The sequence below is a fragment of the Betta splendens genome, chromosome 24 (assembly GCF_900634795.4).
Source record: "Betta splendens chromosome 24, fBetSpl5.4, whole genome shotgun sequence".
In the NCBI taxonomy this organism is placed as follows: domain Eukaryota; kingdom Metazoa; phylum Chordata; class Actinopteri; order Anabantiformes; family Osphronemidae; genus Betta; species Betta splendens.
Genome location: NC_040901.2, coordinates 5,134,817 through 5,161,559, shown reverse-complemented (window position 1 = coordinate 5,161,559; position 26,743 = coordinate 5,134,817). Strand labels below are relative to the sequence as shown.

The 26,743-nt window shown below is 41.9% G+C and overlaps 2 protein-coding genes across 2 annotated transcripts; both read right to left on the bottom strand.

The window, feature by feature from the left end:
* Positions 1-81: 81 nt before the first annotated feature.
* sptlc2b (serine palmitoyltransferase, long chain base subunit 2b) lies at positions 82-13,279 on the bottom strand. Its single transcript, XM_029141073.3, has 12 exons — positions 12,992-13,279; positions 10,246-10,440; positions 9,907-10,061; positions 9,098-9,246; positions 8,785-8,909; positions 7,559-7,652; positions 7,260-7,365; positions 6,283-6,502; positions 5,962-6,088; positions 3,461-3,596; positions 3,081-3,210; positions 82-2,354 (listed from the first exon to the last, which is right to left on the bottom strand). The coding sequence occupies exons 1-12, from the start codon at positions 13,133-13,135 to the stop codon at positions 2,241-2,243; spliced, it is 1,695 nt and encodes a 564-aa protein (XP_028996906.1). The 5' UTR covers positions 13,136-13,279; the 3' UTR covers positions 82-2,240.
* Positions 13,280-18,535: 5,256 nt separating this feature from the next.
* On the bottom strand, positions 18,536-24,808 carry snw1 (SNW domain containing 1). Its single transcript, XM_029141613.2, has 14 exons — positions 24,692-24,808; positions 24,076-24,229; positions 23,650-23,811; positions 23,251-23,346; positions 23,009-23,115; positions 22,756-22,860; positions 22,242-22,311; positions 22,048-22,113; positions 21,828-21,944; positions 21,582-21,723; positions 20,920-21,025; positions 20,158-20,275; positions 19,835-19,992; positions 18,536-19,295 (listed from the first exon to the last, which is right to left on the bottom strand). The coding sequence occupies exons 1-14, from the start codon at positions 24,703-24,705 to the stop codon at positions 19,103-19,105; spliced, it is 1,608 nt and encodes a 535-aa protein (XP_028997446.1). The 5' UTR covers positions 24,706-24,808; the 3' UTR covers positions 18,536-19,102.
* Positions 24,809-26,743: the final 1,935 nt, after the last annotated feature.

Here is a 26,743-nt window from a genome sequence, read left to right as displayed (position 1 = left end):
AACATGTTTGTTTGGAGTTTTTTGGTTGTGACTACAGTATGTGTGTGCCCACTGGAAATGAACACAAACCATTCCAGAGCGTGATTTAAAGAATGTGATTTAATCAGCACTGTTTCCAACAGCACGGTCAACAAACATTATGGCTTCACAAACTCCTTCAAGTGGTTTATCTTCAACCCAAAGACGAGGGCAAAAGCAACTGATAAGAAAGTTTCCAGTGGTTAAAGCAAGTCAGTTTGCAGGTGTGTGTGTGTGTGTGTGTGTGTGTGTGTGTGTGTGTGTGTGTGAATATGTTACACTCCATCAAAGAGTTCTTATGAATACTCTCGCTAGACTTTAAATCCCCAGTTTGGGAGAAGAAGCCTGGCTGACAGTAACAGTCACAATGCTGTTTGCAATTACATTTTTGCCTTCAGAGAGAGAAAACTAACTCAACATACTGGATGTTTCTGGAGACGACTTGAGGGGAAAGCTTGATGACAGGGAAAGATGTCAGAACAGTTTTGTTTCTAACAAGTGCAACTTGTGCAAGATTACATCTTCCACCTTTGGAGATTATAAGAAAATTCATCACAGAGTTGTTATTCAGGCCATTTTATCTGGAAAAAAACAAAAACATTGGAATGACTCATACAAAATGTGACTAATCTCTGAAGGATGAAAACCTTGAAAAGCACTAAATAAAATGCTAGAAACAAAAGCATCTCGAAACTTGTGTTGAGTTTAATATTAGTGAACATGTGTAGGAATGGTCACAATGACAGACAACTTGTCAGCTATTTGACGGACTACATCAATAACATGACAACATAAACATTAATGAACGGGATGTTTGACGCGTAGGGTGACATCACACACAGAAACAATTCAACAAACAACTGACAATCAAAGCATGTTGATATGGAATGTTATTCCTTGCAGTGATCACAGATGATAAATTAAGATAAGTTTAAAAAAAAAAGCATACTCAAACAAATTCAGTGGCTACGTCATCTCTGCATTTATAATGCCGGTCAGTAGTGCTGCACTGATGTTAAGACACAAGTAGTCATTGAAAAAAAACAACAACAAAAAAAACACACCTTACATGTGGACACGTTTTGAGCTGCCTTTCAGATAAACGATTACAATTCTCACAAAATCAGAAAGATGACAAAGACACTAAATACACAAAACCATCTGTACGTCCGATAAGCATGGGAGCAGCATCATCATCATGCATACAGATCGAAGTCACGGCGCGCAGTCGTGCCAAGAGCGGGGTGGAAATGCCGGTTCACATGAAAGCACTTGAGTGAAAATGACTGAAGGGAAATAAAACAATCACATGTGCAGCTCGTTAGCGTATAGAAATGTTAAAGACGCCGGGCTCACATTTTTTGAGTGCAGGTGCAAACGGGAAATAAGGCTGAGAAGTATTTATAGAAAATAAGCAGTAAAAAATATTCCTTAGTCTTGCTGCCTGGCATTCTCTCCCTGTTAAACGTTTGGAACATACTTTGCATTTGAAAGAAAAAAGTAGAAAATATATTTATACATATATATCCTTTGGTTAGGGAAAGAACCAAATATTCAATAGTCTCTTCAAGTAAAAATGATTAGAAAAAAATGTCATCAGATAAATACATATGGAGAACACGTGCTTATGTTACTCCTGTGAAATAATGTATCTCTCTTTGAGGTTTGGGATGCTACCCTAAGGCAGTGTTACAAACTTAAATAATATTTACATGTGTTTTTTCCTTGTGTGAATCATAGCAATGATCAAATTTCTTTTTCTTATTATTGCCACGAGTAGAAACTGGTGGCAACAATTAGTCTACTCTAAGTGGTTGGAATTACAAAGGAATTCCACGTTTTCTGTTATTATTGCACAAATAGGATACACATTCAATGTGCACACAGGATTAAGACTTGAAACTAGACCAATGCAGTCAGAGGACAATTTGAAAGGCTCTGGACAGACATTGTAACAATAGACAAGGAAATATGGGAGTGACTTGGTCCCCCCTAGTTATTGGTGAAGGATAGTTCATAGACTGAACACAGGCTACAGAGAGTTGCCATTGTGCAGGTCTGACAAACTACATGGACCGAGGTTCTGAGGTGTCCACAAGACAGGTGGTGTGGCGAGACTGGCTCAGAAGAAGGAAAGGGATATTAGACAGAACAGGTGAAGTAGGGGAGGGACAGAAAGTTAGAGTAGAAGACACGATATGACGCATGGAGGATCAAACGTCTCAGTGCTGAAGCAGGCTCTCCTCAGACATCCAGCCCAAAGCTGGGAGAGGCGGCTCATGTCTGGAGTACTTCAGCTGCAGGAGGTCGCCTACTTCACTGATGGCCTCCAACGCCTGGCAAAGGAACAGACAGAAAACTCTTGAGCAGAATCCAAAGAGACATTATACATACAAAGGCTCGGACAGCAGATTATACAGTCAACGACACCAATCTGAATCGCTTTTGCAGCTGATAAATTAGGTGTTAATACCTAGATTTTCTACCATTCGACTTGTCAGAGTGGTGAAAAGTGGAAAGGGCTCTGAAAGCAAAGGTGAACAGAAGGCTCCTTATATAAACCACAACTGAACAGAACCTCCTCCACTTCTTTCCACTGGAGACTGTATCAGCATTGCAACACTGCAGGGCACCTGGAAACAATTTACCTTCCTCCTGACCTTTTTTCTGATTCCATGCTTTGAGAAACAGAGAGGGCTGGCTTTTCCAAAGACGGAAAAAGCGGCTCGTCGGAGTGCTCTACAAAGGCAGGCCCATGCCCTTTAAACGGACTATTACAAACGGTGTTGACATGCTCCTCAGTAAGATGAATGAAGTGCGTTTGGAGAGACAGAGCGGCTCATATAAACGTCTCTCTGAGCCACGCGGTAACACTTAGAGACAGCTTGGCCTTCCATGTTCTTTCATAGTAAAAAGGACATATTGGGAGCCTTCATTATTCAACAGGCCTCCTTTCACATACAAGGAAAAACACACACATGCAAATCTGTCAGCTGAGACAAGTCTACAGAGTGAAACTCTTTAATATACTGTTCATTCATTTATCCTTTCTGATGACTTACTGTATCAAGCATCTCTCTGGTATGACTAGCAGACACACAGAAACGTGCTCTGGACTCGATGATAGGTGTCGCCGGGAATCCCACGACCACTGTGCCGATATTTCTCTTCAACATCTCCCGACCGAAGGCCCTGCAAAGCGGCGGCAACGTTAGTCTGACTTGTGGTCTCGCCATCACCATCACCACAAATTAGATGCTGTTCCCGTTACTGAAATCATAAACAGCTTCCCACACATGAAGTCATATTCTATTTGGGGTAGTGTGACAAATAAATTGAATTTGAACTTACGAGTCTCTGTGTCTCTTCCAAACAAGACATTTGGAAACTTCTCTCTCTATAATTTGCCGTTATATTTATCATTGATAATAGAATTACATACCCAATTTTTGCAGGCATGTACAGCATCATGGGTACAACAGGTGAGTCATCGTTGCCGTAGATGATGAAGCCCATGTCGTGGAGTTTCCTGCGGAAGTAAGTGGTGTTTTCTGAAAGTTGTCTGAGGCGATCAGCGCCTGGAAAAGGAGAAGAAACATACTCGTGAATAGATTTTACAGCAGTATTTTCATAACCTGGGCCTAAGCTTTTGATAAGCTTACTGTTATTACTACTCAAAGCCAACTTGGTGGGAGAACAGTTCAATTACTATGGTGACTTAAGGTTAAATCAAAAATGCTCAGTAGCAGCAGGTTAGGTCTGCCAGCTCTACTATAGCTGTAGGAAACACTGGCAATGGACACCCTGTCCAATTGCAGCAGTTCATGTTCATGTTTCATCGTAAATGTAGCGTTAGACTTGTGCGATCATTATCATTAAAAATGTTCTGGTGACCTCATAATTTTAGGCAACTTGTGTAGAAGTCAAATCAGCTGAAATGAAAACACTCTTGGAGACGTGCCAGTCCTTAAGCTACAAAGCTATTTAGTGTTATTATTTCTGCTAGCAAGCTCCATAAAATTTGATTATCGGCTCTTGTTCCAGGGTTAAATGAATGAAATTGCAATTCCGAAGTGTTCCAACATTGCTGATTTCTCTATCTGCATTAAACTGCAGAGCATGAATATCAGCTGACGGGACAACTCAAAGTTAGAGTGAGGAATAAGTCCAGTCCTTCAGTGAGAAATGCAAGTCAGCCAAAAGAATTCCCTGGATGAGTCCAAGTAAATGTCTTGTTTTCTGTCAGAACATGCACTGGAGACAGTATCACTCCACTTGCCTTTCAAGACAAATAGGGATCGCTTAGTTTGAGGTCAAGAGGCTGATGCTAAGCAGACATCAACCCTTGTGTTCACCACGACACGCCCCATGCATTCACTTGTACAACCCTCAGGCCGAGAGTCCACAGACAGCATCATAACCAAACTTATAACCATATGGCACAAAACATAAACATGGAGAGCAAAAACACCATGCCTTCAAAGCACCCTAAGACAATGTGACATATTTATCCTGACGTTTGTCCCCTACAGACAATGCATCTAAAGCTATTCTCAGCACTGAATAATCCGCTGGAATAACAGCTGCGTGTGAAATTCAGATATTTTGCATTTTAAACGCTGTCATTGCCTTAAGTCTCATCCACATATCTGATTGATGCCAGCTTTCAACAACAATGCCCATTTTAATGCAGGTAGATATTGGAATCCATGAGCGACCATTCATAGCCACTTAAAAGCAGCAACAAACTGTTACCAGACAGCTCAACTGTCACTTTAACTTTGTGTCAGTGTCTGAATCTTCAAAGACTTGAATTTCAAACAGTGACGGGCTGCAACCAATCAGACTGTCATGTTAGTTTGCTACAAGGGAAACTTGTCAAGCTGGGATAAGTTGCAAGGTCAGCCAAACTAGCCTTTTCTTCTCTTCCAAGAAATGGTTTAGGGAAAACTTGATGACATGCAAAAAGAACATACTATAAAGTTTGCTCCAGGTGCTTATTCCTATACCTAATGATTTAATGACATTGAAACAAAGTAATCTGATCCTATGTAAGCATTTTAAAAGGGAGACTGCATCAATCAAGACTCGTAAAGAGTAAAGGGGTGCTGCCCTGCAAGAAAAACAAAGTCTGTGATATGTTTGTGTGCAAAGGAGATGAGCCCAACAGAGTTCGCTCTCCACAGATCTCTGGTTCTCAGCACCACCATGCTTTGTACCCAGCGTGAAGGCAAAGGAGAACACATACAACGAAAAACACATCTGAAAGTCATAAATGGAGAGGGTAGGAGAGTCCGCATACCACCACTTCAAGACCTTTCATCAGCCTGACCTGAATTGGAAATAAGCAGGGACTGTCCACATATTAGATCCTAAAATGAGCATTCACAAGAATAAAGACGTAGCGGAGAAACATGGTGCTGGGTTTACACATACTCCGTTGCTTTAAAAGGCCACGTAACACACCTTTATCTGCAGGCAAATAACTGCTGGTTGGCTGAGGAAAACAACCTTGATCACTTGGCTGGGAATGAAACGTTTCCCAGTGTAAACCGGCACACCCAATTTGGAAGAGCATGAGTACAACAGCTGGCAACGTTGTTGTGAATTGAAAGAAAGAACACAGCAACCGGGTTCTAAGACCAGTCCTCAGCTACGCAGCTCAGGAGTGCGAGACGGAAGCGTTAGCCGCAGATATATGCTGCCATCGTGTGGCAATGTCTAGTATCACAAGTTGGAGGAGGTCAAACTAAATTTCTCACTTCACTGACAATCATTAAGTGGGTGTAATGATATATGTCACCCTTATACTTTGGAGCCTGAACTGGTTCTAAACTGGTTTAATTAAACCAGTCGAACTTGTACTTACTAATTAAATTAAATGAATGCGCTATGTTGCCAATAGTTTGGGTGATGTTGTTTGTGTGAATTTAAGGCAGTTACCCAGTGTAGTCCCATCTTCTCCCATGATGATCTTCATGGAGGTGATTATCTGCTGGGCCACAGGAGGAGACATGGAGGTGGCATACAGGGCACTGTGAGAGTGGCACCGCAGGTAGTCGATTAGTTCCTGAGAGAGAAAACAACAACGCATCTTTTATTCACTGATGACAACATTATACTACACACCCAACTGTTAAACACACCAACAGTCACAGCTAGTGCTAAAGTGGTGATAAATATTGGTTACGATGACAGATTCAGGAGGTTTTCCAACTCTCTGACCTCACAGTCTTAGTTAAAATCCATCTGTAACTGACCAACCTTTTTGCCTCCAATATATCCACCAGCAGCACCAAAGCTCTTGGTGAACGTTCCCATCATGATGTCAACATCTTTGGGATCCAGGCCAAAATAGTCCACTACTCCTCTGCCATTAGGCCCCAGGGCCCCGATACTGTGTGCCTCGTCCAGGTACAGGTAGGCCTTGTAGCGCTTCTTCAGAGCAATGATCTCTGGTAGACGCACGATGGATCCCTCCATACTTCAGGATACAAAATAGAAACCATTAAAAAAATGTTAAAAAAATAAAAATAAGAACTCTACCACAACATTTTATTCTGTAACCCAATCTGTTGCTGTAATTTAACATGAAACATGGAGAAGTTGATGAAAGTGACAACTGCTGAACGTTTGCTAAGTCCATGTGTTGCTTTTGTTGTTTGCTCTATTTTAGCCGTTGAAGCAGCCTTGCAAATCTCAGAGGAAATAAAAATCCATTAACACTGCATTAGTAAAGGGGATCAATAACGTTGGGCAGTTTCTTTGACAACTATATTGATCAACAATATTGACTTCCTTAATTGTAAGTACACTTCAAAGAAAAGGAATACATTACGCTTACAGGGCGTTGGGTGCACTTCAGAATAGCTAAACACTCTAAAAATATACTGTTTTGCCTTCATGTCTAGGCTTTTATGCAATGCCTTTTTATATGAAACCTAGTATTTAGGATCTATGGTTCATGTAGAGCATTAATACCTTAACTTGCACATGCATTTGAGAAATCTAAATATAGATTAATGAGTCACGCAGAAACTGTTGGCTATCAAGTAATTGGCAGTTAACTGTGTAATGCTACACATCTGTGGCCTTGAAATACACAGTGGGGAAAAACAATAAAAACAGAAATGGATGTTTTATGGCAGGAGAGTTTTAGTTCATGCAATTTTCAAGCCGATATTATACTTCTGTGTGATTAAATGCACTATGCACAGTGCAGCAGAAATGATTGTGTTTACCTGTATATGCCCTCCACCACAATGAGAATTTTTTTCCAAGGTCGATGGGTTCTTGGCTGGCCGTGAACAATAGCGTCTCTCAGCAGCTTTTCCAGGCTTTGCATGTCTACAATACAGTAAACATTAAACTGCAAGAAGAGAACTGGTAAATAAAAATGTGGAGTGAAGAACATGTGTAGCCGTGTTAAATGTATTAGCTGTTCATTTTTACTATTAGATGAAGCAGATTGCCACTAATTACGGTGTTGTTGCTGATCTGAGATCTGAGTTACAGTGGGCTTCAAGTTGAGCTCACGTACTGTTGTGTTTGAAGACCCGAATTGTGGAGCCAGACAAGCGGGCACCCAGCACCAGCGACGCATGATTCAGCTCATCACTCAAGATAAGACAACCCTAAAAAAGAAAAAATAAATAAATAAACTGAAAAAACAAAATCATTACTGAACTAATGTTGAGCGGACAAGGTATGTTGCAAGAGTGGCAAGCCCTTATTTGACAGAAGTGCTTGCCAAATCCCAGTAGCCCTGGATTTCATACTACACTTAAGAGTTGAGCAACGAGTGTGTAGCCACACTGAAGAACGTACCTACAGAGAGGCCATTGCGGTTAAGCTGTTCACAGAACCACTATTACTCTGTGATGTCATGAATAAATGTGTGGTCACACTGGAATTAATCTGTTCCCACATTATATCTTACACTGTATGCTACACACCGTGCATACATGCAGAGCTATAATACACACACTTAAAAAAACAAACAGTCCTCATTAAAGTACAAACCTCTCAGAGTCTGACACATCCACATGATACACAATAAAACTGCACAAACAGGTACAAATGTCAGGGTGGGAATATCTTCATGATATCATAATTACGGTCAACGCCTTAAATACTGTTTAATGAATGCTGCGCAAGATTCACATAGTATGAATGAGCATGTTGCACAACACTGAACTATGCCATCACATAAAGGTGTGTGCTGGTGGAAAAAGCCGGTTATGACAATGTGCGACAAGGTCGTTGACTCATAGTTACTACCTTTTATTTTCCGTCATCTACATCTTTTTGTCTGATTGTGGTTAACAGGAAATGTGACTTTAGACTCACAGGATACACGCACACACAGGTCAAATTTCTCCTTGCTGTTAAATAGACATGGGCTATTTAAGAAAGGAAAAAGGGAGCAAGGCAGGAGCAGTGTGTGACGTGCAGCAGATAAAACAAGTGTAGTAAGGACAAACAGCAGGCCTCAACCTCCTGAACTCTGAATGTTTTGAAAGTTTTGGCCGGAAACTAGTGTGCTGAGGAACAGGCTAAACTCTTGGTGCCCGCCCTTACAGCCAATTTATTTTTCATTTTACACAATGAAGGCTCTTTCCTTAACTATAAACTGCATGCACTTGCTTCCAATTACCGTGTGGGTACAGGGGCCAGAAAAAAAGGACATACTCATGGATGTACTAATCCAAAGTCCTGAAGTGTGGTGGATGTTGTAGATAGAACAAAAAGTAAGGTAGTCCATACCTTTCCAGTGAGAGCAGGAATGTTCATGGAGTTGGTTGCAAAGCCCATACCAAAGGCCATGGATGACTCAACACCCAGGAACCTGGCAACTAACTTCTCCATTTCCTCATGAATATCCAGGTTCCCTGGAAGCAACATCCATTTTAACATAAAGTTCAGTACAGTAAGTCCAGACACCTTTACTTAAACTGAACACATCACCAGATTTAAAAAGATGATCTGTATCAAGCTACTCAGTAGCCTGTCAGAAGTATTTATTTATTCATCACAAGCTCATAAACGATTTAATCAAATAATTTAATAAGTCTCTTACCCATCTCACAGCGAGTGCTTCCCACTCCAGCTCCATACTTGTGTGTGGCCTCAACAGCAGCATCAGCGCAAGCCCCAGTGTTCTCAGCAAAGCCAAGGTAGTTGTATGAGCCCATGTTGATCACATTCTTCACAACTTTGCCTGTGTGCCTGACAAACAGAATTAGTACAGCGGCTTTAAGTTAAAGGAAATTACGTCCAGTTTTTTTGTCCTCGTCGGCACCTATTGTCTATCTTGCTGGTGACCTTTAAATGCAACTTATTATAGACCGTAATTATATACACAACATCAGCAAAGAGAGGTACAAGCAAAAAAATGCGTATTATAGATGTTAGCGTTCTAAAGTGTCACAACTTATCTGCACAGTTTGTCTGCAGAAATAAAAAAATGTCACTAGATTTGTTCTGGTCCACAAGAAGCTAAATTCATTCATCTTACTAACACTGAACAACACATATATACACATATAATATTGTAAAATTATAAATAAATGTACTTGAATGGTCTGTACTAAGTAGTAATAAATGTAACAATTAAAAAAGGTTAATTTGTTTGTAATAGATCATGTGTTAAAGACTGCTTCATGTTAGTGGCCAGTGTTTCTGTTGAGAGTCAAGTGACAGATACTCGTGCTTTCTAAATAAGCACGTGAATCATAGTTTATGTCACCGCTACCAGAAACGGCATGAGTGACCTAACAAGGCAAACATTGAGCTTCCTGTTGGATTAATCTCTGGGGTAGAAAATGCCTTTGAGGACAACTCCTTGGTTTGACATAATCATGCCAACCAAACAACACAGCAACTTACTCAAAGGTCCAGTTGTAGTCACGGGAAACTCTCTCCACCAGGTCCATCTTGGCACCAGGGACACTACAAATGGGGCGGTTCCAGTTGTCTCGGATTCTCATGTACAAGTTTCTGGTGTAAAAGTTTTCAAAGTCTTGATAGAGAGGGACGAAATCCTGAAGAGGAAATAATAAAGACAACATTTAAACATGCTTACAAAGCACACATCTATCAAACCTTTAACTTAACAGCAGTTTTATAAAGTATGACGTTGGGCTAGTACAACTAGTACAATTCTGTCACCAACGTAACCTTGAATGACCATCTAACAGATTCATTAATAATGTCTGCACCGATTACCTTCTGTTCCTCCCTCTCCCGGGCCACATGGCACTTCTCAATGTTCCAGTGGCGAAGAAAGTCCCTGAGGTACCCGAAGATGGTTAGGATACCATAACCCATGTAGGTGAGCACCGCCACCAGCAGAGGAGTCTCCTCAAAGGATTCCACAAAGGGCTTCTTGTACAGGTTGGAGTTGTGTGTGACATTTTGGTTCTGCGGACGTAAAAGATGGATTTAAAACACATGCAAGTTAATTATGCACTAATTATGCATTATGCAAATGTTAAACTATGCACCACGATGAGGTTCATCCTTGAATAGTAAAAGGTTTATTGTAAACATCTAGTTTAAACTGGTCACGCAAAGCATGATGCATGGCTGATTTCGAAAAATTGTTTTCTGGGAAAGAGTATGACAAAGGTTCCTTCAGCGCATTTGCCCTGATCTGGGCCCTGCAGATCCGTAAAACTGACATTAACGTAGGGTTAAAATTTATAGTTTTATGAATAGCAATATTTATTTTTAATTTCCGGGGCCATATAAACTTGGTCACACCCAGCACCACAGAAACTAGCACCGTTTAAACCTGAGCAGTGGACTGGCTACAAAAGCAACACTAAACAAATAAGGGCAGTCACTCATTACAGGCTCATGAGCTGCAGCTTAGCAACCGTACCTCATGTGACCAGTCATGCTTCTCAGAGAAATACCTATGAGCCAGGAACCAAGACAACACTGCAATTTGTGTGATGTGGTGTGTGTACGCATGGTTTTTTAATGTAAAGCCAGTTGAACAGGTTTGTGTCCCTGAGAGTCCAAGAAAATCTATTCAAAGACTAGCAAAGTTGGGCAGGCGTCCGGTCTGAGAGAGCGTCAACAAAAACACATTCAGGTTCACCATTCAAACAGACAGCAGCATTCTGGGGCCAACCTCAGCCTGACACCATGTTTGCTTCCGTTTCTCTACCTTTGGAAGCGGAGATTAGGAAGTGGTAGGCATGTGTCATTAGTTTCATAATTAGAGAGTACTGTGACTGTCCTAAAAGGAGGAACCAACAAAGAACACTGTGGATGGATACTCAGTGACATATTTAGAGCGATACGTCGGATAAATTATAAGAAATTTGCATGCAGTATGTTTCACATTGGGCCAAGAACAGTAAACAAGTGGGTGTGAGTGTGGCTTCTCTTAGCGAACTGCTGATTCAACTACTAGTAGATTTCTGATCTGAGCACAGAGCACAACCCTAGGACCTACAGTGTAATTCGAACCCTACCAGCAGGGCTCCTCTTACAATAGGATGTGTTGATACCTCTTTTGCAGTGCATATGGCAAACCTGAGCATTATTGACTTTAAACTTTTAACAGAAAGAGATCACTGGGAACCGGACACACATCCAGTACAATTAGTGGGGACGATGTACAAAAACGTCTGAATACTGGATGAAAAGATAGTAGTCGAAAAACATTGCAGTAGAAAACATAGTATGCATAGGGAGTGAACTGGTAAGACAGCCATAGCACCAGGATCCACTTGTGTAAATACACTATATGCTGAAATCAGCATCCCTGTAACTGAAGTCTAGTACGTGATTTCCCCAAACACACGAGGGACTAAGCACTAAGCTTTACCGCATGTGTGTGTGATATTTAGGATTTCTCCTGCCTGTTGCTTGCAACAAAGACATGTGTGTACCCCACCTCCACCACTACACATACACACACGCACTTTTAGTGTTTGCTGTGCCTTTCATTCCACGCTGAGAGGGACCACACCCTTCAAAGCTTGGAGACATTTCCCAGTGTCATGTGGAAGCAAGCGTGCCCTCTGTTAGACAGATACTCTGCAAAAACACATCGGGGTCCTGGTTTTCTTCACTCTACAACTTTGAGTAAATTGATACAGACGTCCCAAAGTAAGCTGCCCTTTCGGATCTTGTTTGTTACAGTTCTAGTCGTAGCAGCAGTGAGGGGAACTAAATAGGATTAAGGAACAGCTGGGTTCAAGTACAATAGTGAGCTGGTTAAATGCAGTGTCTTGATTAAAAGCTTCAATTCAATTCCAGATGTGGTCAAATGTGTGATGTCGGGTTTAGCATCCCAGAGGATGAGTGGTTGAGGGTGGCAATTAGATAAGTTCAGGTTAAGGGCGCACAAATCGACCTGGAAACAGACTTCTATTCAACACTCATGTAACCGGACACAGCAGCACACAAACAACAACAACAACAGTGTAAGGTTCCAAAGAGTCACCACTGCAATCCTACCTGATCAGGTGGCACTTAACACTCAACAGAAGCTTTAAAAAAGGATGATAATGACGTTTGTTTTATTATCCATGCTCAACATTATTTCTAAAAGGCCACTAACAATCTAGGAAGCATCCGATGTTAAATTGTAGAGAACAAATGGAAACCGCTAGCTTGAAATATGTCGCATTAGGACAATTCGCAGGCTATGACATAATCCCAGGCACATGTTCTTATATAATGACAGCGCTAAGCTAACGAAGCTAAACTAATTACGGTAACTTTGTGTCGGACAGTTAACTTATAGGCGATGACGTCGGTCCCGTGTCGCATGACCTCGGTACACGCGTTATGTCTTCCTGCTACTAAAACAGGACGTAACGTTACTCGTGTCTCGCTGCCGCACACACACAAACACACACACCGGCGAAACGAGCGAAGACGAGTATTATTATTTTCCCCCACGCACGCGCAGCCCCGCCGTTCGTCCATTCACTTGACGGTTGGGCCTTACCTTGTCCCTCGGGCGGCGATACTTCTGTGGCTGTTGGAACGGGCAGTGGTTCTTCACGAAGCCATTTTTGCTCGTTTTTTTGCCGTTCGAGGTCAGATGAGAAGCGTCTCCGTTCAGCAGCTTGTTGCCGGCGCTTTCTGTCATCTTTTCCCGGGGCGACCGTAACCGTGGGTGTCACAACTGGAGGCGCTCCGACCGAAGCAGCGTTAACGGTACAGTCATGTATGAGCTGAGAAAGATGGATTGAACGCCCACTCTGCGCCGTGATCGCACGAGCCTGCCGGAAATCTCCGCCCCCGAGCGGTTGCATTGGCCAATGGTGTTACTCTGCAACAAAGATCGTCTATGATAAAACAAATATAACTCCAACCTTGGTTAAAGAGAACTAACGTAATGCCTTTGTATTAGCGCCTCAAGTATTTATTTATGTATGATTGATTCGTATTTATATGCAAAACTTACTTATGATGTTGATTACTCTTACTGTATTATTAAAAATGATGTTTTTTCTGATGTTTGAGAAATCTGTTTTCTAAGTTTTATATAAATATACGTTTATCTTTGTTTCTGTGATGCAATGTGATGTGAAATATTAAAACGGATTTACTTCTACCTCACATTATCAACGTATTCTGTTTCCGAGACACGAATTTACTCAGTTTTTTTTAATCAACAGTAACGTTAAAGCATATCTCTCTTTAGAATCAAAAGAGAGTTTACTATTTTATAATTTCAAATTATGTTTGGTGCGTGAATGTTGAAGCAGAGTGAGAGGTCCTACTTTGCTTCTTAGTCTTTGCTAGGCGTAACCCTCTACATTCAGTGTAGGCCGTCCCCAAACGCAGCCCATGGAAATAACCCATAATAACCTTTGTTTAGGCGTCAGCGGAATACCCCATTCAAAAGACCCGCTATTTTTACTACATACATTTAACTACATATATAAAACGTATTTAACCTGAATAGCTAGCACTAGATAACAGCATCTAAAGACAACTCAAGCAGTGTCAGGCTCAGGGTGGCCGGCCAGATGTGCAGATGGAACAGATGCGCAATAAATGTTATCTGTAGACCTTAAAACTTAACCAAGGTGGCAGAGTAGTGTAAGCAATAATCTAGATTCAAAATACATGAAGAATAAGATTAATAAATCCTGACCCATATGACCTCTTTCAGGCTTCTAGGCTGGGACTTTTCTAGAGCCAAAACATCTGCAATATGGTACTGACAGCAGGGAGAAGGACAGCGAGTAGAACCAGGACAGCAGAACGTTGGAGAACATGGAGAATACTTAGAGAAGGAGAGAAAAGAGATGCACACAGACTAGACTGCTCGTAACATTAGAGAAAACCTTTCAGAGTAAGTGACACAAAGTATACAAAACCAATATTTGGTTTGAGTTCCCATTATGTAACTGGTAAGGGGGGAAAAAGCAGGGAACACACATACTTCCTTTTACATCATCTGGTCATGACGGGGACAAAAGCAACCGGAACACTTCACGGTTTGTGGAGAGAGGGAGAATTCTTTGGGTGTGAGACAATGCAACAACAACGAGAGCGTTTCCTAGAGTCACAGCCAGGAATCTGCAGTAGTTTTCCAGGTTGCACTTCCTGCTCTTTTTCCTGTTTGCTTCATATGATTTGGTGAAACGTGCCTCCGAGCACAGGCCTCTGTCTGAGATAAGGAACGATTGTTAGTGTAACTGTGCACCTGTAGGAACTTCTCTTCCTTCCTTTACTGCTGGAACGTGCTTGTTTACGTGCTGCAGGATTCCGCTCATTCCGTTCAAAATAGTGCACGTGTCGTGCAGACCGAGGAAGTAACACCTGCTCTACTGCAACCAACCTCCTAGATGGCGCTGTTGAGCTGCACAAAGCTGCAGCTCTGAGCGGAAACGCATCCACAATTAAAGCTTGTGCTTGTGCCTCAGGTTAGTTTGGTGTTCGGTGGCACTGATGCCCATTTAGTCTCTAAATCTTGACGTCCACGACACCCGTAATAACACGTGATTTTGATTTGATCCTTCAATCCATCCTCAAACTTCCTCCCTTGGTTCCCTCGTGAGGATGTAACCTTAAAGTGCAGGGTGAACTATGGGTCCTGCCGGTTTGTGCCAGCGTGCACAAAGGCAGTTAGGCTCCCATCCATTACAAAGCTGATAACGGCGATAAGGATCCAGCTTTAATAGGATCAGAGGCAGGGTTAAAAGAAACGGAGGTCTGCGTTCATTGATATAGACACTGTGAGGAGAATAACTCTGGCTGATTGTGATAAGGCTCCGCGAATAATGACTCAAAATGACACAGCAATTTGCAATCATCCATTTTTGAGCTGACCTCTAAAATGATAACACAATAAAACTGACTACTTTATTGTTGCAACAGCAATAGGAAATTATTATATGTATATAAAACCATATATTGATTGACCATGTGGGTTAATGGCAATCTGGGCATTGTCAGTGTTTCCCTGGCTTCCAGCTACATCATAAACTAAATGGTAACTATGAATGTGGCCAATGCACAAACATAATATCTATATTGAGAAAACCATAATTATTGTGCCTCCACTGACAATAGGACATGTCGCTGCAGATGGTTTTACAGTATCATTCACGTGGCGGATGATGATTTCCTATTCACCAAAGATGTATTCCCAGTCTCTCGCAGTTTCCCTGCTTTGATGTCATCTAATGAAATCATCAGGAGAATCAATCTCTCCTTCTTTTCCCCCGACAGCCTATTAAGGACCCAACGCTGCCCGAGAGGAAGTCTAGGCAAACAGCCATTTTTCATACTTCAGCGGCATCTAAATGTGGTAAATAACAAATGATGAAATCGCAGTAGTGCACAAGTAACCGTGCAAATGGCTCTAAACAGGAATGCTCATTGCCAGGAATTAAGCCCGTGCACAAACAAAGCAAGTGGAAGCCACATCCCAATCAATAATTCATTCCGCTGCTGCTGGATAATTCCTGCAATCGATGTTTCTAACAATCACACAAGGACAAAGTGTCAGTCTGAGCCTTGCGGTTGACTTTGCAAATGCAAATAGAGGAGGGGGGGGGGGGGTTGTAATGGAAGTGTACGTCGCCGCACATGTTGGTTTATTAACGTAAGGATCATCCAACCACCACCAGATGTTCGCCTTGAACACTCTGTGCGGCGCCTTTTTCAGATAAAGACATTTGGCCGAGGCATCAATCAGTTCACAGCAAATCCGTGCACTCCCACCACGGTTGGGCGGGTCCTGCTGCCAGCCTGCAGCGGCTGGACTGCTTTGTGACTGACATAACCATTAGAGATTGTTACGGCTGTCTAAACCGAGCGTCCGTAATAGATGATGCACGCGAGGAGCCGCTGAGGAGAGGATGGATGTTTCTCCCCAGGATTCAGGTGCGGCGGGCAGGATGGAGAGACGGAGTGACAGGCAGTCCATGTTCCAGTGAGCAGCAGCCGCTGTGCTGCACTAAACTGTTGGTGTAATGATGAGCGAATCAGCCAAAGTGAGCACAGATGAGGAACTAGGGATAAGAGTGACAGATGGCAACTTTGTGGCTTTGCAACCGGCATTCACACTTAGCGCTCAGGTTATTAGTAGAATAGTGAGTTGGAAGAGGTAACTAAGATTGAAATATTGTTTTTATCCTAGAAGAACAGAGGAACAAATCTCACGGAGCGCGATACGATCGCCTGCCGGGCGCCATGTTTGACAGGCCCGAAGTAGCAGAGGGGACATTCATCACTAGACCTTGGGCTTTGCTGCCACTGAGCAGACACGGACGAATAAATATCCTGGAATAAACTACGAGAACGAGCTAAGCTACCCTCCTTCAAATCCAAAAAAAAAAAAAGTGGCGAGCAACAACTCAATATTGTTTATTATTTCTGTGTTTGTTTCCTCGTGGTGCAGAGATAAGAGCCATCCATCATGGCCTCCGCGCGCGACCTGAGGATCCCATTATGTCCCGGCACAATGTGTTCACCGTTTAGACCGAGCGGCGCACAAAGGCTTTGCCAAGGAACCAATTTCCTCCTACCTTCATGAATAAGAATCTCATTCATCTTCCACCGCGCACGTTCATAAAGGCAACAAGAGCTGAGAGGAGAGCCATTATCAAGCTGTCCTTAACACTTCAACAATGGCCCGAGTAAACAAACGCGGGCTAAAACAGGCTGCTTTCCCGAGATAGGGACCCCGCAGGGCTGCAACGCAGGAATTGATTGTGATATCTTTTGTATTAAAATTTCTATCTGTTGCATATTCGTTATATGCACAAATGTCTATGTGTGTGTGTGTGTGTGGTCTAAAAACCCCAACCAGGGCACCCATGACTCAGATTCCCTAAGCTGGTACATGTCAGATTGATTTCTTCACACTGACACTCACACCAGGGCCTCACAATAAACCCCCGCTGTCCTGAAATCACCTCACGCCGACAGCAAGCGGGGTGACTTTTCATCCATCCATTCAGCATTTATTCACACACAGGGATAATACACAGACACACACACACACACACACACACAGAGGCCTGGGCTTATAAACACCACACACCACTGTTCTAACGCACTGAGCAGTGTATCAAGCATTTTAAATGGGATTCACAAGAGACAATGGAACCACGCTTAAATTAAAGCAACTGTGCAGAATCTGAAGAAAAAGCCAAACGCAGTGAGCAGGAATGAAAAATACATAAAAATCACAGTTAAACTACATCAGAGCTCTTCTTCCATCACACAGTCATGGTTTTGGGCGGCTCAGCTTGTTTCCTCGGGTGCAGAGTGGAGACCAGGATACAACACTGTGCCGTCTTTGACCCTTTAATGAGCTCTGATGAAGATAATTAGTCTCCTGCTCTCTAATTATTAGTGCATGTGCAAATATTAGACCGTTGCAGCAAGTTACTATGCAATAATTGTGGTAAAGGAGTGGAGAGATTGAGTTTTTCTGGTTCTTTCATATTTCTCAGCTGCATTAGAACATATGGTGCAGGTCCACAATATGGCACTAATGCAGGAAGCCAGAACTACCAACAGCGCCTATTGAGGACAGCATAAATCACTAGCATGTAAGAACTGTCGAAGCCCTATTCAGGCGTGTGTGAGGGATGGTGCTGCGCAGTAGATTTGTGAATGTGCTGGGCCGGATAATGTCATGTTGATTATTTTCTGAAGGGCGGAAAAATAAAACTGTCAGTCTGCATAAATCACAATTAATTGTAATTAATGGAACTAGTTTTGTTCTAATCATCGCATAAATCGCAGAGCCCGTTTGCGCTTTGAGAAAAAGTCACCACTCTTGCTGGAATTTATGGCGTCCCCGAATTACGCTGTAGGCATTTAATCATCCATGTAGATGAACGGCATTACACAGGCAGTGAGTGAAGTGGAGGAAATTTACTGCCAGCGCACTACAAGTACTACCATTAAAAACAAATACACGTTCCATTACGCTACATGTTGGAACAAAGCCGCTTTGAAAGGAACTGAAAGAACAAGTAATTTACATCTGTGACTCCCACACATGGAAGGACACCAATTACACACTATATGAAATTTATTCCATTGGTTGTAATGTACAAGAATTATAAAGCGCCTTGCTTTACATCTTACAGATAGGTTCATGTCGCTGTACATGTCTGCTATCAAACGTGGGCTGTAACTGTGCTCACGAACACACCAGGCTTAAATAAAACCGATTTGACAAATAAAGTCAAAAGGAGGGTGATGGGGGGTAAATGAAGCCAAGGTAAATGCGAACACTTCTGCTAAATTCCATTTGTGTACTAGAATAAACAAAAGTAAGTAATTGTTAGGTCAAATATTACCATTCACATTGGAAAGGACATTGACTGCACTGTACAGGAGTTTCAGCTGCACCTGCTCAATATTTAACAGTTGATCTATAGATAAATGACAAAAAACATGTGAACTAAATGACAAATGTAAAAAAAGAAAAAATGGGACAAGAAAAGAATCTTTTACAATACTTCACCTTCTTTCAAATTGAAAGAAGGCTGTGACAGAGGATTCCTGATAGAGTTGAGTATGTTAAAAACACACTCGGGCTCCTGGAGGGTGTAGACCACGTCCCTACTCCACGTCCTCACTCCTTCCTCCGCTTCTTGTCGTGATAGTCGTCCTTTGAGCGGCTGCTGGTGGAGGGCCTCTTGGAGCCGCCGTGCTGCTTGGCCTGCTCCAAGAACTTGTCCAGACCGAAAGGATCCTCCTCAAACTGGACCGGGCCTTCCCGTCTCTGACCGTGATCAGCGCCCGAGAACTCTTTTCCTGGAACAAATCTGATGGTGGAAATAACACACACGAAAAAGGATCAGAATATGCTGCAATGTTTTAAAAAAAACAAGGGGAAAAACGTCCAACGGGGCTGCATGTTAAATATCACTGTATCCATGAAACATCTTTTATACTGCAAATAAATTAGCTCAAGATTAGATTTCCATTTTTTTTAAAACAATAGAACAAAACCCACACACTCGTAGAGGACAATGACAAGCTGGTGACTAAACATATGGGACAGGTTATGCTCCGCTAGTAGAGTGTGGCGCTGCTGCCCCAAGGACAAGGTCTCCTGCTGGGACAACATGTGTGCGTTTGCCCTTTGTCTCAAAATAAAGCTGGAATGACCTTGAACATAACCTGGCTATAGTTACGCTTTATGATTTCATCTGAGGAGGTTAAAACTTACCCAACAGCCATGTTAAATCTAGTTGCAGTTCGGAAATTGTTTTACATTCTTAGCAACTATAATTCCATTTGAGAGGTTTGAAATATTTATTGATTTATTGTTTTTGAGTGACTGAGTTTGCCTTCCACCGACCTGTTGTTGTGCATGATTTGGTCAAAGTCATCAGAGTAGGTCTCTACATTCTTCGTGGGTCTGTAGATGTTTTGGGCCATGTCTCTGCCACTGCGGAATGGTTGGTCATACACGTTGTATGTGTCGTCCTCGCCGCCTGCAAAGCCACTATCCATGCCCTGAGGGAAATTACAAAAAATGAGTACACAATAACACTTACCTACACTTTTCCAAATAAGACATTTTGCAGACACATCTACTGGCTGGCTGCTTTCATTTTAAAACAGCGGAACAAATACCTATTTTAGTATAAATGCAGCAGGGTACATGCAAAATGCTCGAACCTTGCTCTGATTGAAGAGTCGCTGGTCGTATTGGGCCTCACTGGAGGAACGAGGGTTAGGCATGCCCAGAGCAATGAGCTCGCTGATATCTCTCTCTTGGTCTCTCTGCAGCTTCGACCTGAGAAACAGGACAATGTCAAAAATTTAGCAAGAATTTACTGCAAGAAACCAAAACATCTTAAATACGAACACATTTCTGAAGCAACATGATTAAGAAACAATAGTTAAAATAAACTGATAAATAATATTTTATAATAGACGTATGTAGCAAACAGCAATAAGTTTAAACCTGCAATTAAAAATGAAAAATCTGCATAAAATAAGACGTCTGTTCATTTAGTTTGTTCTGGCTTTCTTGACTGTCCTTCAGCAAGCAGCAATCTCAAAGTTAAGTGAAAGGTAATTTTAGGATAACAAGGTTTCTGCTGTCTGACAGCTGGAATTGTGATTGTGATGAGGTCTCCACTGAATTTCACTTCCTCTCCTCCTCCAGGGCACCAAAATTCCATCGTTCAACAGCCTGACAGTGTGCACACCAGCTGAACACAAACACAGTCTGATCACACGTCTTACATGTACAAACAGTCTCTGGATCATTGCAGATGATGATTACTGCCTGAGCCTGCAGGATCCTGCTGTGCGTCTTACTGCTAGGCCCATGAATGATTCAGCAGTGAGCAGTGCATCTTTGCCAGTCTGTGTGTGTGTGTCGTGAGGAGGAATGGGTGAGTTTAGAGTGTGTTTAAAGCGCATGTCCAGCACCTCTTATCAGGAGCAGCTCTGGAAATGTTTCTGTCGTGCTGTCTCTCTTTCCTTCTGTCATGGCGGATCTCGTCACGCTCCCTGGCCTCGCCGTCCTCTCCACCTGCTGCGTGTGGCGGTGGCAAAATGGGCGAATGGAAAAAGGGGAGAGTAGGGGTGTAAAAACACATGAAGAACATTTTTTTTAAACAAGAAAGCCACATACATAAGGGAGGGAGTAGGTGACAGATGATGGGAAATGGTGCAGAAATGAAAAGTAACATGAAGATTGAGATGGAGTAACATAAGGAGGTGAGGGAAAGAAAGGAGGGGAGTTGCAGGTCAGCAATTCAGATTTTACATGTGATGCGATGTATATAAAAGTCAAATAAAAAAATGTATGTACAAAGTACGTGAACAATTAATTTTCACATTTCTAAAAATATGTATGAATTACCAGTGAGAAGCAGAAACATAATTTCACAGCGTACTGATCCTGTCAACACTGGCTGGGTGAAAAATGTTGCCATTACTTATGCCACTCATGTTCCAAATTTGGAGCTGGTGACAGCACTGACAGCTGACTCTGCTCCACTTGCTTGGAAAACCACACACCTAGAAGCCTCATATGAAGTCTGGTATATTAACGTCTCTACTCCACAGCCTTTGTCTTTAACACTCACCTTTGTCTCCATGACTTTTGATGCCAGCCCTCCGATCTCGAGCCATCTGGGCCAGCTCCCTCAGTTTCTCCTCCTTCTTCTCCTTCTCCTTCTGGGCCATCTTCTTCTCTACCTGGGCTCGCATCTCAACTGCTTCTCTGGCCTAAAGACAGAACCAGTGTTTCATTTAGAAGCAAGTACAAATGTGCACATTTTAGATAATTAAGCCAACCTAAACAACAGATGAGACAGAGCTATAAGTAGTACCTTTCTATCGGCAATGTAGAGCGCCTCAGCTAACTTGGCAAAGTTTTCATTGATGTGAACAGTTTGCAGGCCCCTACCATCTGCAGCCAGACGTTTGTCCAGAGGAATGGTGTAGCCCTAAGACACATAAAAAAAAAGATTAGAAAAGTGAAGATGAGAGGGCATCGAAAACAAACAAGACAAGCGCTGGGTGCAATACAAAAAAGTTGTATAAATTCACCTTAGCGTTCTTCCAGTTGGATATGCATGGGGGAATCTTCCACTCTTGCTGCTCCTTGACAGTCATCTAAAACGAAAAGACAGTATGCCATCTTGAATTTCCTTTGGACAACGCAAACAGTTACATTTTATAAGCCTTACTTTAGTTACTGAAAGCAACAATTGGCTTATATGTCAGCTGTAATAAAGCTGTACCTTTCTGCTTGGAGAATGCATGACGGGGGCAGGGGGAGAAGGAGGTCCTCGAGGAATCTTCTTGTTGATCCTGAAACAATATTGCACAAATGACCAACAGTCAAACTTAACCGACAAGACAACTGTATTAAAACACATCTAGGTGAAACAAAAATGTTCCCTTAGTTAATGATATACATCTAGCTACATCTATTTGAACATGCCTAAATGTTAATTTCTGCTAAAATGAGAATGAACCTTTCAAGGGAACATTACCTGAGAGGGAACTTTTCCTGTACGCAAGTTATTCATTTTTCAAATTGTATGAAATTTTTAGTGCTTCTTTTAAAAGCAGATTATGCTTTCTAACACTCTTAAAAAAGGAGCTATTTACACAGAAAAGCATCAAGATGCCGAAACAAAATGCATTAGTTATTTTTATAGTCTGGGGTTTTACTAATTATGACATAAACATTGCATAAGCAACTTTATAAGTTTTGGTTCAAGTGACAGAAATAAAGACATATTTACATACTTGAAACGTGGTGGTTCCATTGGGTCTTTCTGCATCTCCACCATGCGAATCACTCTCTGCTTGGCCCCCGAGTTAAAAGCCACTCCCTGCTGGGATGGGGTGTACCTTGGAGTGAGAAAAAGAAAGAAAAATGTGTCACCGTGAACTCGCATGTCTGCAAGGGTGCAACAACATAAAGTGGAAACTGGTTTTCGTCCCTACTTTAAATCTTAATATATGTGATGTGGTAATGCTGGAAGTGTTTATGCTCTACCTGATGTACTGTGCAGGAGCTTGTTTGTCTGCAGCTCGTACAGGCATGGCAGCTGCAATCTTTTGAGACACCTGCTTATCCAGGGCTGCACGAGTCTTCTCTGTCAACTACAAGGAACATACAAAATTAACAACCATCATCAAGTGTAAATATTAATCAAATTCACCTAATAATACTCATAAATGTTGATAACAAGACTGCTCTAATTTCTTGACACCAGTAAATTCCTCGGGGTGGGTTACCTCTTTTACAGCCTCCTCGTCAGGTTTCTGTAGTTCTGGAGTATCTTCGTTTAAAACTTCCTTTGGGAGCAGATCTGTGTACTTACTGAAGACCACCTACAACAGAAAAGAAAGGAAGAATTACCTAACTGAGTGTAAATGGTTAAGCTACTAACCCTATTGGGTTTTAACAATATGTATTATGGTTCAAATGTATTATATTAATGGACATGAACATAAAGAGCATTATCACATTAGAGTTGTATTAGGAAATTGTCTACCTAGATTACGTTACTCAACCTGTGAGTGACCATATAAAATGTAAATGAGACCTTAACAGAGAGACATACACAGCCTTTCACTCCTTTTATGTTTGCTCACATAGTTTGTTGTGTGTGTTCATTACATATGGCTTCATACCTTATCTTTCCCCTGTCCTTGTCTGGCAATGGCATCATATTTAATCTTTCCTTCTGCATCCACCTGCACTGCCAGGGCATTGGATGTCTTCTTCTTCCTGCCCATCTCCAGGGGAAACTGGGCCACATGGATTTCTGGGAAGGCGCCTCCATCTCCAAAGTCCTTCAGAAACAAAAAAAATACATAGTTGAGCTATAATAAAGACAGAGACCTTCAGAAATATAAAAATACATAGTCAAGATATTATTAAGACAACAACAGATATGTTGTTGTGGATCTCCACTACATTGTGTTTATATTGTAACCCAAGTACAGAGCATTGTAATAGAAATATCTCCAACCATATAATTAAGGAAACTAATTTTAAGCAACTTGTGTTATGAATCTTTATATGTCCTGTAAATAGATTAACTTATTCAGCATTACCTCAAGTGCGCGAGGTACCCAGCCTTTTCTGAGTCCATAAGGAGGGGGGTCCTTACGGGACGAAACCAGGGCTGTGGAATAGGACTTCTGGGCCCGGAGCCTTTCCTCTGCCTCTAGCTGGTCCTGAGACAGCTGGGTCGGTGCCGGCAAAAAACTGGCCACAAACAGCATGTCTTAGTTGCGACGATAGCATTACCTTAGCATTAGCACCCCATTACATTAGCTGACAAAACACCGACTAGCTTGGAAACGACACAACAGCTAGCTAGCTAACAGTCAATCGAGCTAATAATTAATGCGATTATTAATTGTTCAAGCTTTGGACTATCGCTAGAACAACACATATAGGACGGTAACAGTAATACGGTCTTGTGATAATGGGTGCGTGCTAGCTACATGTAGCAACCATTTAGCGTTAGCGTTAGACATACACAATTTTAGCTAGGTAGCATTAGCTTGCTAATGTCGCTAGTTTGATTAAAACATGACTAGAGTGGGCAGATCAAAATCATCAACGTGAAATATTAAACGTAACATGTACACTTCATAACATGAAGCTGAAACGACATATAAAAAACATATCAAAACCCTAATAGGCCTTAGGCATGGGACTCACCTCGCTAAAGACATCTTCGCCTTTCTTACTTAGCAATGAACTGGGCATGCGCAGTGACAACACGGAAGAGAGAACCGCACAAGCTTACGTTAGTTTTAGTTATTGTGACTCTGTATAAACTGTGACCTGTACGAGTTTTCTCATATTAAACTTGTATGTTTTTTTATTTTATTTTATTGGTATATGTTTTTAGATTTATTTTAAGATAATCTTGCTGCTGTAGAGTCTGGTAAACAGCGATGTAATTTACATTAATGTGATAATGAACACGCCTGCTCAACATCAGGAGTGTAATCCTGAAGAAGCTAAATAAAATTCAGCCGTCATTTACTCAGTTATGACTCATTTACTCAGCAGCAGTTGTTTACGTGTGTAAAAACATCTTCTGGTAAAGTCCTATGTTTTTTAAACACATTCTAGTATATATTCACATCTTGGCTTAATAAAATGTACTGAGTCTCATAGGGTATAAACAGACTACTCAGGTATTATTATCACAATTATTAACTTGAGAAACTTGTGAGTGAGTTTAAAAAATAATTGGTGGTAATTTTCAATATTCATTACAAGAAACAGTGCCCCTAAGCTCTGCGAGCATAATTGGATATTAACATGTAGCAAGCTGTTAAGGGTTTAGGATTTTTCCCCGGGTGGTGGATATTTCTGCACTGAAACAGTGAGTGGAACAAACATCAGGCTAAGTTTGTTACATCAAAAGTACAGAGCCAAAAGTGATATACTGCACATTTACCACAAGTGTAGTGCTGTAGTAAATTTTGAATTCACTATAATGAAATATAAGATTTTGTGATATTTTTACACCTATGTTTTAGACCTCATCATTTCTTCCTCTAAATTGTTTTCAGGCTATATGAATTATTATATATGTTTTGTTTAATGCTACTAAACGGAGAACGTAAATGTTTGCAAGATAAATTAGGCCATGAAATATGAGAAATATATAATGTCACTTCACTGCATTATGCTATGCTGTTATATTGAGGTGATGTATAACACAGGCCATCTTTCTTGTAACGATCAGCAGTAAACATGACGTCCCTGTTCTGAGTGTCTGGCACCTGTTGGTCTCTATTCCACCCTTTGCTGTGTCTGACTTTTTTCTTTCTTTGCTTCTATCAGCCTGTCTGCCTCGTCCACATCTCTCTATCTCCTCTGTGCTCCCTTCCCATCTTTCTTCTTTCTCCTTTCCTCTCGCTCTCTGTTTCTCCGAGGAGGAGGCAGTCTGTCAGTTTATCAGCAGAGACGCGGTTTATTAATGTGACACGGGGTAAAAGGACATGTCAAAGGAAATCAATCACCGGGCGGTGGCACGGGACAAGAAAGCTTTTAATAAACCCAATCATCTGGCTGCTTCTCTCTACGACCGTGCCTGGTAAAGAGGATCTCTGGACCTTCCTGTCCGCCCCTCTCCGGGCCTGCTGCTGGATGACCGATGGGCTGGGCGTCCACTCAGTGCTAAACTGCAGTCAGCCTTCAAGGAGGGTTTAAGTTAGGTTTGGGATATCTGAGAATTTGCTTGAGAATATCTGGACACGATCAAATCCCAATCTTATAAATATATAAAATAAACAATGTGTGGTTGAAGGAGAAACAAAGAGGAACCAAAGCCAGTGCTACTCCCTTTTCGTCTGAGGAGCAGCCAATGTACCCATCAGCTTAAATGTCAGACCACGACAGCAAGGGAAATGCTCTTGACTGTTCTCATCATGAGGTCAGAATAACGCACCACGTGCTGCCAGTTGTGTGGCTTAAGTTGGGCTTGTGGCAGAGGACCTTAATGCAAGCTGACACTAAGGTGCCAGAGCTATTGGCTATGTCAGTGCTCCTAGCAAAAGGAGGGTGCGATGCTCAGGGATGCAGCACATGCTCTGCAAAACCTCCACATGCCCCTCACTCGCTCTAGGGCACGGAGGGATCAGGGCAGAGGGAGGTGAGGCTCCGAAAAAGCAAAGACCTGAAACAAACATTCATGTGTGGTTCACAAATATGGATGCTGAACATTTACGGTCCTGCCATGACCCTTTCATACGG

What these genes read in the sequence shown, in the direction of transcription:
- sptlc2b (XM_029141073.3), bottom strand. Translation starts at nt 13,135, where the DNA reads ATGACAGAAAGCGCCGGCAACAAGCTGCTGAACGGAGACGCTTCTCAT. An exon ending in TTCCTGCTCTCACTGGAAAG is followed by an intron (nt 7,653 to 8,784) that starts GTATGGACTACC and finishes TTTCTTTTTTAG; the next exon opens with GGTTGTCTTATCTTGAGTGA. An exon ending in GTGGTGGAGGGCATATACAG is followed by an intron (nt 6,503 to 7,259) that starts GTAAACACAATC and finishes TGTATCCTGAAG; the next exon opens with TATGGAGGGATCCATCGTGC.
- snw1 (XM_029141613.2), bottom strand. An exon ending in TGCATTCTCCAAGCAGAAAG is followed by an intron (nt 22,114 to 22,241) that starts GTACAGCTTTAT and finishes TTTTCGTTTTAG; the next exon opens with ATGACTGTCAAGGAGCAGCA. An exon ending in GACTCTTCAATCAGAGCAAG is followed by an intron (nt 19,993 to 20,157) that starts GTTCGAGCATTT and finishes AATTTCCCTCAG; the next exon opens with GGCATGGATAGTGGCTTTGC.